The sequence below is a fragment of the Herpailurus yagouaroundi genome, unplaced genomic scaffold (assembly GCF_014898765.1).
Source record: "Herpailurus yagouaroundi ecotype Mexico unplaced genomic scaffold, PumYag 166, whole genome shotgun sequence".
NCBI lineage: Eukaryota > Metazoa > Chordata > Mammalia > Carnivora > Felidae > Herpailurus > Herpailurus yagouaroundi.
The window spans coordinates 936,159-951,211 of record NW_024412407.1 but is presented as its reverse complement, the minus strand read 5'-3'; the positions used below and the strand labels follow the sequence as shown (position 1 = coordinate 951,211).

Here is a 15,053-nt window from a genome sequence, read left to right as displayed (position 1 = left end):
AGCCCTGGCAGCCGCGTGGGGGAAATGGAGAACTGACCTTGTGACCAACGGATATTCTTGAGGACTGGGGATGTCCAGGCAAATGGACGAAGCTAGGTTCCTTCGGAGTGATGCCTCCTGGGTAAGAACGAGCAGAACAGGACATGGTAAAGGGAAGAATTTTGGATGTTTCATTTTCTTGCATTCTAATGTAAAAGAAAAGTATACTGAGATTTTGTTTTGTGTTACTTTTGAAATTAGGAGGGGGGGGGTTAGGTTCAAATTTAGAGTACTTCTTGGTTGCTAGAAACTGTTTACCAGTTTATCAGTTTATTAAAAGATATGATAGAGGATACAGTTGAACAGGCAGACAACGAAATACCCAGGGCAAGGTCCAGGAGGGTCCTGAGGGCAGGTGTTTCTATCCCAGTGGAACTGGGTGATGTCACCCTCCTGGTGTGTGGATGTGTTCACCAACCTGGATGCTGTTGTCTTGGAGTTAATTTTGGTCCCCTCTGGACCCAATCGAGAGGACTTGGGGGGCAGTAGTTAATTGGCCACCCCAATGATTCCAGGAGGATATACAAAGAATAGTGATGAGAACTTGTTACGTCATTTTTTGTTTGTTTGTTTGCAAGTATTAAGTGAGCAAATATATGTAAAGCACTCAGAAACTTATTTCCCCATTTCCTGTTTGGAAATCTATTTCTTATTTCCTTCTTTCACATAGCAGGGGCTACAGAAATCAGTGGGCCATATGATATGGCCACTTTGGTGTTTTGTTTTGTTTTGTTTTGTTTTTAAATTTTTTAATGTTTATTTATTTTTGAGAGAAAGGGTAGACAGAGCGTGAGTGGGGGAGAGGCAGAGAGAGAGCAAGACACAGAATCCAGGCTCTGAGCTGTCTGAAGCAGGCTCCAGGCTCTGAACTGTCAGCACAGAGCCCGACACGGGGCTCGAACCCACGAACCGTGTGATCCACTGAATCATTAACCAAATGAGCCACCCAGGTGCCCCTGATATGGCCACTTTGTAGGTCAGGAATGGCCAAATATCTGTGATGTGGGAGACTGCTCTGATGCATGGCTTGTCTTCTCCTCCCCCCTCCCCTTCCCTTCCTGTCTTTCCAGCCATACCTGTGATTGGTTGCAGATCCTAGGTCCACCTGTTAAGCCAAAAGGGTGGAGAGAAGAGAAGGTTACTCCATGTTGAGGGTGTTCCCTCTTAGAAGCACCCTCCCCACAAGAGGAGCAGGTTGGAGGGAATACTTCCCAGCCTGTTTTCCCGTGTGTTGCTTACTCTCCTTTGGGGGAAAAGTAGATGATCCTATGGGTGAGAACCCCAGAGTAGCTCATCCTGCCCTATCTCTCATTTAGTCTGTGAATCGGGGGTGAGGTGGGGTAGGGTGGGGTGGGAATGGGGAGATGGGGTCAAAGCCGAAGGCTCCTTTGGCCTGGGGTCTCCTATCCAGTTTTAACCAAGAGCCCTGAATTTTGGGTTTATAAAACATCTGTCCAGCTGCTAGGAAGCTGGATGCTTTCACCATTATGTAATGACCCTCATGTCATTTTTTTATTTCACCATTATGTAATGACCCTCATGTCATTTTATTGGTCTCAACTGGAGGGTCAGAACAATGAGTCTGGGGCTTTTAATCTCCAAGACACTTCAATTTTCCTAACCTAATCTTCTCAAGGAACTTCCCCTCCAATTCTTTCCTAAACTCCAGAATCTCTCACCACCTTCCTCTGTCATTTTGGCAAGAATTTATGCCTCATCTCAAGAATTTATGCCTGGCAAGAATTTATGAGAAAGACCCATAATAGAACTTTCCATCTAGGTTGCGTGATGTTTTTGGTGGAGTTGTGAGTATGTCTTTGTATTGGAGGGGAGGGTGGGTAACTAAGGGCAGTGGGCAGGTGGAAACTTTCTGTACCAGGAAAAAGCGAAGGAAGGAAGGATGGAGATTATTTTATCTGCCCCCAGCTGTGAACACACTTCCAGTTTTTTCTGGGCCAGGGCAGTACCTGGCCTGCGTTGCTGTGGGTGGATCACCCTGTTGATCTTCCAAGTGCATTTTTTTTTTTTTTATGTCCTGGGGGTAGGATAATAGACATCAGAGGTGGCTCCTGCGTTGGAAAAACTCAGTCATCCATCTGTCTTTCCTTATTCACACACAGAACACTTCACTTCCGACACTTCTGGTTCCCAGTGCGTGTGAGTTTTCTCCCATCAAGCAACTCTGGTCAACTGGGTGTCCTACAATCCAACTCAGCTCTGACAGTACCTGGAGGTTGCGTCAGCTCCCACAGGGAAAGGGCTCAGTCCCACAAGACTGTCCTCCTTCAGATGCCAATTGCAAGTCTAGGTTGTCACCTGTTCTTCTGACTGATCGGCTATAAATCATATAAATCAGAGCTTCCCATGACCCTTCCCTTGAGTTCAATTAACTTGCTACAGCGGGTCACAAAACTCAGAGAAATGCTTTGTTTACCAGTTTATCAGTTTATTAAAAGATATGATAGAGGATACAGTTGAACAGGCAGACAACGAAATACCCAGGGCAAGGTCCGGGAGGGTCCTGAGGGCAGGTGTTTCTATCCCAGTGGAACTGGGTGATGTCACCCTCCTGGTGTGTGGATGTGTTCACCAACCTGGATGCTCTTAGAACCTCACTGTAGTGGGATTTTATGGGGACTTTATCACATGGGGCATGATCAATCATTGACTCTGTTTCCAGCCCCTCTCCCCTCTCCAGTGAAGTAGGGGTGGGGCTGAAAGTTCCAAGCTTCTAATGATGGCTTGGTCCTTCTGGCTGCCAGCCTCCACCCAGGAGCCTCCAAGAGCGCACCGGAGTCACCTCATTAGAACAAAAGATGCTCCTGTCACTCTTATCACTTAGGAACTTACAAGAGTCTTAGGATCCCCATCGCTGGGATGCGTCAAAGTCCAGATACTAGAACAGGGATGATTCTAATGTGCTTATCACTTAGGAAATTACAAGGATTTTGAAGCTTTGTGCCAGGTATGGGGGAACAGAGACCAATACATATATTTTCTATTATCTCATAGTTTCTTTCCTGCCATCCTATCTCCCTTCGAATGGGCAATCTTCCTTCCGTTTGTAAGACCGAGAGAGATTTTGATTTTCCCAGTCTCTTCTTTCCCCATTTGGTCCCATATGCCTTTATAGTGAAAACTGCCCAGGGTTGTGTGTGTGTGTGTGTGGGGGGGGGGGTAGGGTAATTTGGCACATATTAGGTAGATGAGTGTGACATATAGTAGACACTGGGTGGATGTGTGGTGGTGGGTAAATGGGTAGACCCCATCCACCCTGAGGAGAAGCTGAAGTCTTGGCAAATGGGGATGTAGAGGAAGGAAGGTGGAGAGAAGATGAGAGGGCACAGGATGGGACCCTGGGAGCATAGAGTGCATGGTCAGAAAATGTGCCAGGAAGGAAATGGGGGGCTTGGAGAACCAGTAGAGTGCAGCACATTGGGAGGTCAGTGCGGGGAAACTTTCTAGAAGGGGTAATCGTGTCCAGTTCTGCAGAGACCATGAAGAGAGGAGTAGGGACCAGAAATAGCCACCGGGCTTGTTGCTGTCAGTGATGTTGGGGGGAGCAGTTGCTGGAGGGTGTGAAAATGCAGATTGCAGGGGGTGAGGGGTGCAGGGGGTGAGGGAGCAGGGAGGCAGTGTGGATGAAGAGGAGGGGCAGCTTGAGGGGAGTCAAGACCTCACAGAGGATATTTTGGGACGTGGAGACTTGAACAGGTTGTAAGCTGAGGAGGAGAGGTTTAAAATTAGAGCGATGGGGTAACTCAGGAAGAATCCTAGCGGAGTGGGGGCCTCCGCCTTCCCTCCTGGCCCGACAAAGCCACCACAGCGCCAGACTGGGATGCAGCGCTTTAATAAGGGACGTGGGGAGCTGAGAGATGGTGGTCGGGGCAAGGAGGGTTTGGGTGCCGTAGACACCAGCTTTGGCCGGGACTGGGCCTTATTATCATTAGGGCCTTATGACTTCATAGGCATGAGGGAGTAGGTTTTTCAGGTAGCTCATGGTTTCTTTTACAGTTTTGTCCAGATTCTTCCCGATTTTATGGCCGAGCTTGGCCAGTTTTCCCTCTGAGGTGGTTGCAGGGGAACGTTGGAAGAGAAATGGCAAAGTAAGGTTAGTCCCCTCACGCCTCCCCCACACTCCTCAGTGCTGGCACAATCAGCGGATCCTCCAAATCTCATTTACCTTTAATTCTTGTTCCCCTTCAGCTTCCTTTCTCTTTCCACCCCCAACTTTCTCCCCCAAGGTAGTGTCCCGCCACCGCGTTTTTCTGTTTAATGCCTCCCTCCCGGCTTCTTCCCCTTGGCCCTGGCTCCTACCAGCCCTGGGAGTGAGTTCTGTAGTCTCTTCTGACTGAGAGGCAGCATTTCTGATACTCTCCTCCTGGGGGATGGGGTGAAGCAGCTCGGGCCTTTGACGTTTTGGTCTCCTGGTAGATTTGGTCATGTCATCCTCTTCAAAAACCAGCTCTTCTCTGGAGATGAGAGATTCCTCAGAAAGGTTTTCAATGGAGACATGGTCCTTTTCACATATCAGCTGAGCAGCTGGGACCAAGGAGATGGAATGAGGGGCAGAGAAAGAGCTCATGGTAAGCAACAGCCAGCCAGCTCTCTGCCATATCCCTTAACATGCAGAGAGTGTCAGGGTTGAGCCATTGCTCAGTCAGTGTAGACCAGAATTGAGATCCAATGCCTGCATCCAAATTTATGAGCACCTAAGGGCACACCCCTGATTTTGAATGCCGTTGAATAGGGATTCCATTCTAGCACATTCACCTTCCCGATGAAAAGAGATTAACTATGCAAACACCCGATCCATTGTCTGGTGCATAGGAGGGGCTCAATAAATACTGGCTCTTTTTTTCTGAGTTCTGGGTATTGCTTGAGTCTTCCTTCTCCGATAAATTGGGGGAAGCTAGCCTGAGACTGAATTGTGTTCATGGATAATCTACAAAGCAGGGTCCTGCGATATTCATGACTTTGAGGCCGTGGAGGAGCCTGGGACCGAGGAGCCCCTCCAGCATCCTCCCCTCAGGGTGAGCTGAAACTCCCTACCTGCTAGCATTTGGGTATGAGATATAGTCATCTTCAATGACTACCCAGCATGAAGTGCTGTTCAAATTGTTCCCGGTCCCCAGATCTTGGCCAATTAGTGCAGCAGGAAGGATTAAGGTCCAGCGCCAGGAGGGATGGTCTCTGCTCCATTTCTTCCTCAGGTGGAGAATTCATCATTTACTGGACCATCTTTCACTACCACCAACTCCCTCTAAAGGATGCCAACATGAGACTTATGGGCATTTATGGGTTGAGCCTGCAAGTGGATCTCATCTTCTGGCTCTGAAAAATAAGGGGTTAGAGTTTCCGGAGGTCTTAAGACATTTGGCATGTGAGATGCTTGTATGTAGCCACTCCCCACCCAGCATTCCCACCTTCCTTATCCTGTTCTCTGTCTTAGCACTTCTTTTTGTTTTTTTTTTTTTTTTAATTTTTAAATGTTTATTCATTATTGAGAGATAGAGAGAAACTGAGCATGAGCAGGGGAGGGGCAGAGAGAGGGGGAGACACAGAATCTGAAGCGGGCTCCAGGCTCTGAGCTGTCAGCACAGAGCCCGACGCGGGCCTCGAACTCACCAACTGTGAGATCATGACCTGAGCCGAAGTCGGACGTCCAACCGACTGAGCCACCCAGGCACCCCTGTCTTAGCACTTCTAACACACTTATATAATTTGTGTAATATGCCAATTATCTGTTTCTTTCTCCTAGAATGACATCTCAATGATGACTGAGGTCTCTGTGTTTTGTTAGTGTATCTCAAGTGCCTAGAGCTGTGTGTCTGGCACAGAGTAGGTGCTCAATAAATAGTCGTTAAATGAATGTGTGTATATGTCTTGCCCTCATTGTTACAGAGGGAGGCAGGGGGGCCCAGAGGAGGTCAGTGGCTTTGGTGTGTCCAGCACCCTCAGAGGCTGGAATCTTATCTGAATCTCTGTTAACCCATAGTCCACCTTGATTTGGGTTCAGTTGGCTCCTCTGGCCCCAGCGCCAGGATTTCTAGGGTGCAGGATTCCTGGTATCGTGAGTCCTAGTCCCCTGCCTCCACACCTCAGCCATCCCGGGTGTGCACTTTTGGTTATGCGTTCTCCACACGGTGCATTACAAAGATTAAGGAGGGGTCTTCCTACTGCTGACGACTCTCCAGGGGACAGCTCAGTGACCTCTGGGGAACAAAGAGGAGTGTAGCAGAAGCCAGACTCACCATTAAGGATGGCGAGAGATGTGGAGGCTCAGGTGGCCAGCAGCAGGATGGTAAAGAATCTCATGGTGAACCTGTAGCCAGATCCGTCTTCCCTGGGGAGTCTGTTGAGTGTTGCAGAGGCAGTAGTCCGGCAGAGGCTTTAGGCTTTATTTATCTTGGGGTGGGAAAGGGCTCTGGGGAACCTGGTTCCGGATTGGATCTGAGGGCATTCCAGGTTTCCCCTTCCAAGTTCCCTTTTCTGAATACATTTGTTGTTGGGAAATGGAGCTTCTGGGAAACCAGTTAACAGGAAAGTAAGGCCCCCAGCATTTCCCTGGCGTGGGCCATGCCAAAGGTGTGTCAGCCCCAGGCTCCACCTCCGGAAGTCCTTGGAATAACTAAGTGGGTGTGAGTTTCTCTCCTTCATGGTACTCATTATTGGTGTAATTTTATTTTTATTTGTGTGATCAGTTAATATCTCTGTGCCCCAGGAGGACAGAACTTCCGTGATGGGTGGTGGAACTATGTTTTGCTTGCCACTGTTTTCCCAGAACCTAGAAGGAGCTGGTACATAGTAGGCACCCAGAATATATTAGGAGGGTGAATGAATAAAGGCAGGTAGGCTGCAGATAAAACTCTGTCAGTTCAGGAATGAAGGAGCGCGGCCGTTATAGGAATTCTGATTACATGCCAGGTACTGTGCAGAGTTTGTTCATATGGGATATTTTACTTAATTCATCATGGTTGTGAGGTATGTGTTACTCATCAAGCAGGAAAAGCGATATTCACAAAGGTGAGGTCACACATCTGGGTGGATTTGAACCCATGTGAGTCTAACTCCAAACTCTGTGCCTGCTACAGGTAAGGTCTGGTGGCTCCAGAGGTGGGTGAGATGCCCAAAGAGCCACATGAGAGGTGGTGGGGGACGCACCCAGGACTTGGGCCTGGCTCTGGGCCTAGGGCTGAACTCATTGATCTTCTGTGCCTCCCTCAGGTTGGAATTTTTGAAAAGTTTTTATTTAAGTTCCGGTTAGTTAACGGACAACGTCATATTAGTTTCAGGTGTACAGTGTAGTGAGTCAACACTTCCGTACGTCATCCTGTGCTCATCACAAGTGCCCTCCTTAATCCCCATCACCTATTTCACTCATCCCCCCCCCCCCCACACCTCTGGTAACCATCAGTTTGTTTGTTCTCTATTGTTAAGAGTTTGTTTCTTGGTTGGCCTCTCCCCCACCTCTCTTTCCCCCCCCTTTGCCTGCTTGTTTTCTTTCTTAAATTCCACATATGAGTGAAATTATATGGTATTTGTCTTTCTCTGACTTATTTTGCTCAGCCTAATACTCTCGCCCCATCCATGTTGTTGCAAATGACAAGATTTTATTTTTTCATGGAGTAATATTCCATTGTGTGTGTATTATATATATATGTATATATATACACATTTATATTATATATTTATATTTATATTATATAATATATAATATATAAAAAACACATTTATATTATATATACACACATATATATTATATATATGTGTATATATATATATATATATATATACACATATATATATTCCACAATTTGGTTATTGTAGATAATGCTGCTATAAACATCGGGGTGCATGTATCCCATTGAATTGGTATTTTTGTATTCTTTGGGTAATTACTAGGTTGGAATTTTTGATAATCTCTCTGGGACATGTTTTGGGATCATCTCCAGGAAGGGGGTCGGCTGTACCCTGACACTGCACCTCGGGTCTTCAGCAGGGGGCGTGGCTTGCTGGGGGCGTGGCTTACGCCCTGAGGGTAAGGTCCCACCTGCAGGCCCCAAGAGAACTGTGGACTCTGTGGGCCAAGGTGAGAGGTGAAGCCTTCTTCCCCCCCCACCCCCCCACCCCCGCCCCCGCATCCCCCCACCCCCGCCCCCGCATCCCCCCTGGCAGCAGCGGGAGGGAAGAGCCTGGGGGCTGAGGGTCAGCCTCCAATCCCTCTAGCCCTCCTGTCTCCTTGGGCAAGTCTTCGAAGTGAAGGAAGTTTGTCTTGGGCTGCCTCCCATCTGCCCTTCCTCCACAATTGCCCCTTTCTGCGGCAGCCTCCCCTCCCATCGTCTGGGGCACGTAGGAACGGGGTGGGGACAGATGGAGGCATTCACAGCGAGTCCTTAAGGGTACGGTTTCCTTCCTGCAGGCTTATTTTCCAATACCCCCAATAATCCACAAGTTTAGGCCTCCATCGTTTGCAGACTAGGCTATTTCAGTGGTTTCTCACTGGCTTCCGGCCTCCAGTCTGTCTCCACTGCTGTCCACCCTCCATGCTAATGCTAATGCCTGATGTGCAGGCTAAGGCTCTACTCAAAAGTCTTTAAGGACCATCCATTACCCCTAAGATAAAGCCCAGTCTCCTTGACCATGTGATCAGGGCTTTCCACGTTTCTGACCTCATCACTGGCCCCCAGGTGCTACTTCCTGCTCGATAAAATGTTGTATGTGTTCATGCTGTTCCTCCCTCAGAAATGCTCTTTCCTTTCCATCTGTCTGCTGTGTTCCGACAGCACAATCCACACCAGGTGTCATTCCCTCCCTGGAGTGACCCCAGTCTTCTCACCATCGCGCCTCCCTCAGTTAGTCACCTCCCCTCTGCCACCCTGCGATGCACTGTTCCTGTCTCCGTCTTTTCACGTTTCCACTCCGCCACTATTTACTGAGTGCCTGCCAGGTTGTAGGTGCTTGGAGATAAAATGGTGAGCAAAATCACCTGGCCCTGACCTTCTGGTTTTACTGTCTAGCATCTATCATATTCTCTCGTAATTCTCAGTTCAGATCTATTGCTCCTGCTGGTTAATTGCCATTTTGAGGACAAGAGCCACAGTTTATTTATCTCTGTGTTCCAATTTGGTTAGCACAGATCTTAACACTAGCTAAGCGCTCTAGTCTAATGATTTGAATGAGTCAATTTGCGAGTTCAAAGCTGGCCCCTGGGGGATATGTTTCCTTTTAGCGGGGAGAGAGGGACCTCTGAGAGGCCTTTTTCAACAATTAAGTATTTCAAAAGAATATATTGAGCGTCTGCCATATGCCAGACATGAAATGGGCACTGGAGGTTCAACGCTGAGCAAAACAGACCTGGTCCCTGCTCTCCCAGGTGGGATTGCCAGATAAAATGCAAGCCATGCAGCTACGTATGATTTTCAGATAAGCAGGGAATGCTTGTTCTAGCCTAAAAAATGTTGCATGGCACATACTTATAGTAAAACTTTGCTTACTTAACTGGGTGTTCTATATTTTATTTGGTAAACATGGCGATCCTACCCCAGGGCTCCCCACCAGCCTCCAGCCTTGACCATCTGTCCCTCCAAGAGCCCAGCCTCCTCCTGCTCTCAGTTAAGGATTCTGGGGCAGGGCAAAGATGGATGGGAATGCTGACTGTGTGCCGTGCGTGTAGCTTCGTTCTGAGAAAAGAGGTCACAATGGTTCTCTGCACACAGGTTCCAGACTTTGGTCAGATGATCCTGTTACTCTGGCCACTCCTGTTTGGTGAGGAAGTCAGGGTCTTATCTAGAGGTAGTCACCAACCGGCTGGGCAGAAGGAGGACCAGTGGCTTCTGAGGAGGCCTGGGTAAGAGATCTGTCCATTTCTTTTTTTAACATTAAATTAATTTTGTTAAAAAATGTTTAATGATTTATTTATTTTTGAGGGAGAGAGAGAGAGTGAGAGAGAGAGAGCAAGCAGGGGAGGGGCAGAGGGGGAGACACAGAATCCAAAGCAGGCTCCAGGCTCTGAGCTGTCAGCACAGAGCCCCCGGAGGTACCCCAAGACGTGTCCATTTCTGACCCTCCACACTGGATGGTTCCAACCCAGGTCAATGAGATCCCTCTCAGTGAATTTTGAATGTGAGACAGAGAGCAGGAAAACTCACCCGCTCCCTTCCTCTCCATTTAGCAGGTCTGGGATGTAGTGCGGGAATTTGCATTTTGAAACCAGTGTCCAGGGCCTCCTGGATGGTTCAGCCGGTTAAGCGTCCGACTTCGGCTCAGGTCATGATCTCACAATTCTGTGAGTTCGAGCCCAGCGTCGGGCTCTCTGCTGTCAGCGCAGATCCTGCTTCAGATCCTTGGTCTCCCTCTCTCTCTCTGCCCCTCCCCCGCTCGTATGCACGTGCTCTCTCTTTCTTTCTCTCAAAAATAAATAAACATTTGATGGGGGCACCTGGGTGGTTCAGTCGGTTGAGAGTCCCGACTTTGGCTCAGGTCATGATTTCACAGCACATGAGTTTGAGCCCCATGTCAGGCTCTGTGCTGACAGCTGGGAGCCTGCAGCCTGCTTCAGATTCTGTGCCTCCCTCTCTCTGCCCCAACCCACTCGCATTCTGTCTTTGTCTCTCTCGAAAATAAACATCAAAAAAAAATTTTTTTTTAAATAAACATTTGAAAAAATTTTTTTTAAAAATAAATAAAACCAGTGTCCAGAGAAATTCTAATGCAAGGGTGTTGAGGAATACACTCCCTTCAGCAATAGGGTGGCTTTTAAACAAAAGCTCAAACTCTTTTTTTCTGGTAAGGATTTTGGGAGGCAGAAAGTCTATTGTTTTGAATGTGTGTGTGTGAGACAGAGAGAGAGAGAGAGAGAGAGAGATTACTATGGTGGCTGCTGGCTGGAATGTTGGAGGTTGGAGAGAAGGAGGAGGAGACTAACATTCTGTGAGAGTCTGATCTGGAGCCAGACGCACGATGATTTTAATTCTCACACTGATCCATAGGGTGGTATTGATGGCAGATTGGAAAACTGAGGCTCAGAAAGGTGAAGTAAATTTAGCAAGGGGATATAGATGTCACCTGACATGACTGGGATTTGAATCCAGATCTGTTTGGCTCTGATTTCCATGCTCTTCTCACCATGGCTCACCGCCCCCACGAAGCATCGCGAGTGTTGACTCCACAGTGCGGCAACCATAAACCCTTGCTTTTCCAGGGGGGATCCATTTTACATATTCTGTGCTGTTTCTTTCAGACCCATTGACTACCCTGGGAAATCAATGTTTCTGCCTCAAATCACTTCCCAGACTGCCTCTCATCCCCGGGGAGCAGTGGGGGTCTGTTACTAGAACAGGGAGGAAAATAAGGCCATTGACAGGGTTGCTCAGAGGGTAACAGAGCCAGAGGGAGGTGAAACAGGAAAGGGCTCAGGAGGGAGTCAACAGTTAAGTGCAGAAAGATCCCACTTCCAGGGGACTCTGGAGCATCCAGGGAGGGAGAGCAGCTTCTGTCTTGCTTCTCAGTCGGGCTCCAGCAGCTCTTCCGGAGTCCGTTGTTCCCTTCTTCAGGGTCCATTGCTTGCAAGTTCACTCCAGCCATACCCAGTTTCTCTGCCGGAAGGTCTGGGCCAAACTTGACTCTGCCTGGGCAGTCTGTGGAAAACACTCTCCATCTTGGAGATGGGGCCTTGAGAATGTCGCCCACGTGCACTGGCTGCTCTGTGCCCCCTAGAAGGCCTGGCGTGCTGCACTGGGGGTCTGCGAGAGCTGATGGAGAGGCTACCCTGAAAGCTGCAGTTTACTAGGATGCCTCCTGAGCACCCACTCAGCCACCCCTGGGGCCCTGGGCATGCTTTTCCCCTCTCCTCTGAAAGCCCTACCAACCACCTCTCAAACTACACACATAATATCCGATACGCCATTGACGCCTTATTACCATCTAATTCACAGGCCCCATTTAAATGTGGCCAGTTGTCTCGATAATGTCCTTTATGACAAAAGGACCCAATCCAAGATTACGCGTAGAATGCTGTTGACACAGTTCCTCAGTCTTTCCTTGATTTTCATGGCTTTTCCTCTTCCACAGATGAGGGGCCAATTGTGGAGCATGTCCCCCAGTTCGGGTTCATCTGATGTTTCCGCATTATTAGAGGCAGGTTCTGCATTTTTGGCAAGAATATCAGCAAGCCATACTATATTCTTTATATTATACTCTATCAGGTGGTTCGTAATTTTGATTTGTCCCATTTTTGTGATGTTAACTTTGATCGATCGATCACTGATTAACCAGACGTCTGCCAGTTTTCTCCAGTGTGAAGTTATTCTTTTCCTTCTTTGTAATTAATATATATATTTTGTTGCAAAGTAATTTGAGGCTATGTAAGTATCCTGTTCCTCATCAAACTTTTACCAATTAGTTTTAGCACTCATTGATGCTTTCTGGCTGAATTACTTAGGCTGAATTACTTATTCCTGCGATGGTTGCCAAATAGTGATTTTCTAGTTCAATCATTCCCTCTACATTCATTAGCTGTCACTCTGCTGTAAGGGAAGTCTTTCTCACTTCCCCATTTATTTATTCATTTATTTATATCAATATGGGCTCATAACATCCTATTTAGTCAATGAATTATAATTTTGTTACTACCATTGTTTTTCATTATTATTATAATCTTTTATAATACTTTTCTTCTCCATTGACCATGGTTAATCTGAAACAAGTTGGCCATAGCGGGAGTAAGCTAGCCTTTTGGTTAGCATGTGTATTCTCTTGTCGTGTCTCCATCATTCTTTGAGCAGTTTTTCCTTTCTGGCACAGCAAGGCATTCCAGACTCATCGTGTATTTTCTCTGCACCAGCCCTGCCCGGTAGCAGCCATTTCTGCAAGGAACTCTGCTCTCTTAATGGTATTTAGAAACAAAGATTCGGGCTCTCGGTGTGATCATTGTTCTTGAGATGTCGCCACTTCCAGGCCCTTCCATAGTCAAAACTAGGGAATATATGAATGCACATACGTATACACATGTGTGTGTATGTATGTGTATTTGTACAAATAAATGACACATGCACATTTACATCTAGATGTATTTCTGCATCTATTTACATATACTGAAAACCATGAGTTCTCGTTATGCCCAATTTCAGTCTGGCACCGTAGAATTCAGGCCTGCTCACCCTGCAACACATAGACCCCCCCACCTCCCCCGCCTGCTTGGGCTCTGATACCCCACGAGAGGCCACCACCTTGCCCCTTGTCCCTGCTTTCCCTGGGCAGATAACCCTCCTCATGGCTCTACACTTCCAACACCCTGCTCCAGCTTTCCAGCGATGTACCACCCCCCATCCTTCCCGCCCCTGCAGACACCTACCTTGCTGGGCTCCGCCTATTGGCTTTTGTACAGGATTATTCAGGGAGGAAGTCAGGGATGCAAGCATAAGATGCGTGTTTGAATGCAGTTGAGAGGACGACAAAATGAAGCGGCTACTTTCTTATGGATATATCCTTTAATCCACTGTTTATAGTTTCGTTTTGCTTTGCGATCCCATCTGAGACTCTTTTGCTTTTAATGCATGAATTTGTGCTATTTTTATTTATTCATATAAATGACACGCGTTTGATACCTGTTTCATCTTTTTTTTTTTTTAATTTTTTTTTTCAACGTTTATTTATTTTGGGGACAGAGAGAGACAGAGCATGAACGGGGGAGGGGCAGAGAGAGAGGGAGACACAGAATCGGAAACAGGCTCCAGGCTCCGAGCCATCAGCCCAGAGCCCGACGCGGGGCTCGAACTCACGGACCGCGAGATCGTGACCTGGCTGAAGTCGGACGCTTAACCGTCTGCGCCACCCAGGCGCCCCACCTGTTTCATCTTTTTCATGCTGTCCTTCCACTTTACAATTTTTTATCATTTATATTTGGCTACATGACCTATTTATTTTTTCTCTTTTATGTGTATTTCTTCTGATAATATAAAAGATTCAGTTTGTTTATAGTCTTAGTGATTATCTTTATAACCATAACTTCAAATGATGTACTCAATTCTGTATCACTTAGATTGATTCCCTCCACCAGCAATGATGAAAACACTGTACTTCTACTTCCTGCTCTCCTCTTTACCGTCTGATTTTCATGGATAATAGGACTAGTGTTACTTTTTCTAGTGACTTCCTTTATGCTTACAATTTTTTTTTTAATGTTGATTTATGTTTGAGACAGAGAGAGACAGTGCGCGTGAGGGAGGGGCAGAGAGAGAGGGAGACACAGAATCTAAAACAGGCTCCAGGCTCCAGAACCCGACTTGGGGCTCGAACCCACGAACGGTGAGATCATGACCTGAGCCCAAGTCGGATGCTCAACTGGCTGAGCCACCCAGATGCCCCGATTTCTTTTATACTTTAATTACTTGCTTTTGCAGGTTAAAAATAGTTTTTGACTATAAAAGTTGCACGTGTCCCCTGATTTATATTAACTCCTGCTTGCTGTTCCATCCCAGCCGTCCCCATGCTGATCTTTGGTTACGTTCTCATAGTTTATAACACTTACTCTGCTCTGTAACCATAATTCCTGCAGCGACTTGAGCTTTTTTCTTTTATTTTTTTTATTAAAAAATTTTTTTTAACGTTTATTTATTTTTGAGACAGAAAGAGACAGAGCATGAACGGGGGAGGGGCAGAGAGAGGGAGACACAGAATCTGAAACAGGCTCCAGGCTCTGAGCTGTCAGCACAGAGCTGGACACGGGGCCCGAACTCACGGACCGCGAGATCATGACTTGAGCCGAAGTCGGACGCTTAACCGACTGAGCCACCCAGGCGCCCCTGAGCTTTTTCTCTTGCACTGAAATGGATTTAGCACTCACACCCAATCCTTTTACCTCATTTTCTGGAGGCTGGTTGGAGTTTATGTCTAATAGTGTTTTTGAAAATGGTTCACAGGAATGAAATGCCCTGAATTTGGCATGCTGGAAATATGTGTCTGTTGCCTTTAGTCTCATAAAATAGTTTGATTTAGTACAAAGTGTTTGGGCC

The 15,053-nt window shown here is 47.1% G+C and overlaps 1 protein-coding gene and 1 long non-coding RNA gene across 4 annotated transcripts in view; one reads left to right on the top strand and one right to left on the bottom strand.

The window, feature by feature from the left end:
* Nucleotides 1-3,873: 3,873 nt before the first annotated feature.
* On the bottom strand, nucleotides 3,874-9,336 carry LOC121039048 (glycosylation-dependent cell adhesion molecule 1-like). 3 transcript variants are annotated; one of them, XM_040489051.1, is made up of 4 exons: nucleotides 8,712-9,336; nucleotides 5,092-5,373; nucleotides 4,357-4,581; nucleotides 3,874-4,116 (listed from the first exon to the last, which is right to left on the bottom strand). In XM_040489051.1, the coding sequence occupies exons 2-4, from the start codon at nucleotides 5,120-5,122 to the stop codon at nucleotides 3,986-3,988; spliced, it is 387 nt and encodes a 128-aa protein (XP_040344985.1). In that variant the 5' UTR covers nucleotides 5,123-5,373; nucleotides 8,712-9,336; the 3' UTR covers nucleotides 3,874-3,985. The 3 variants fall into 3 exon arrangements, 2 of the variants coding, with proteins under 2 accessions (XP_040344985.1, XP_040344987.1); XM_040489053.1 differs by lacking the exon at nucleotides 8,712-9,336 and adding an exon at nucleotides 6,294-6,664; XR_005794596.1 differs by lacking the exon at nucleotides 3,874-4,116 and adding an exon at nucleotides 6,294-6,447 and having other exon boundaries at nucleotides 4,362-4,581; nucleotides 8,427-9,336.
* Nucleotides 9,337-9,767: 431 nt separating this feature from the next.
* LOC121038432 (uncharacterized) overlaps nucleotides 9,768-15,053 on the top strand; it is a 35,691-nt gene continuing 30,405 nt past the window's right edge. The window contains exon 1 of the long non-coding RNA XR_005794344.1: nucleotides 9,768-9,889. This is a non-coding gene — a long non-coding RNA (uncharacterized LOC121038432). The remainder of the gene's footprint in view (nucleotides 9,890-15,053) is intronic.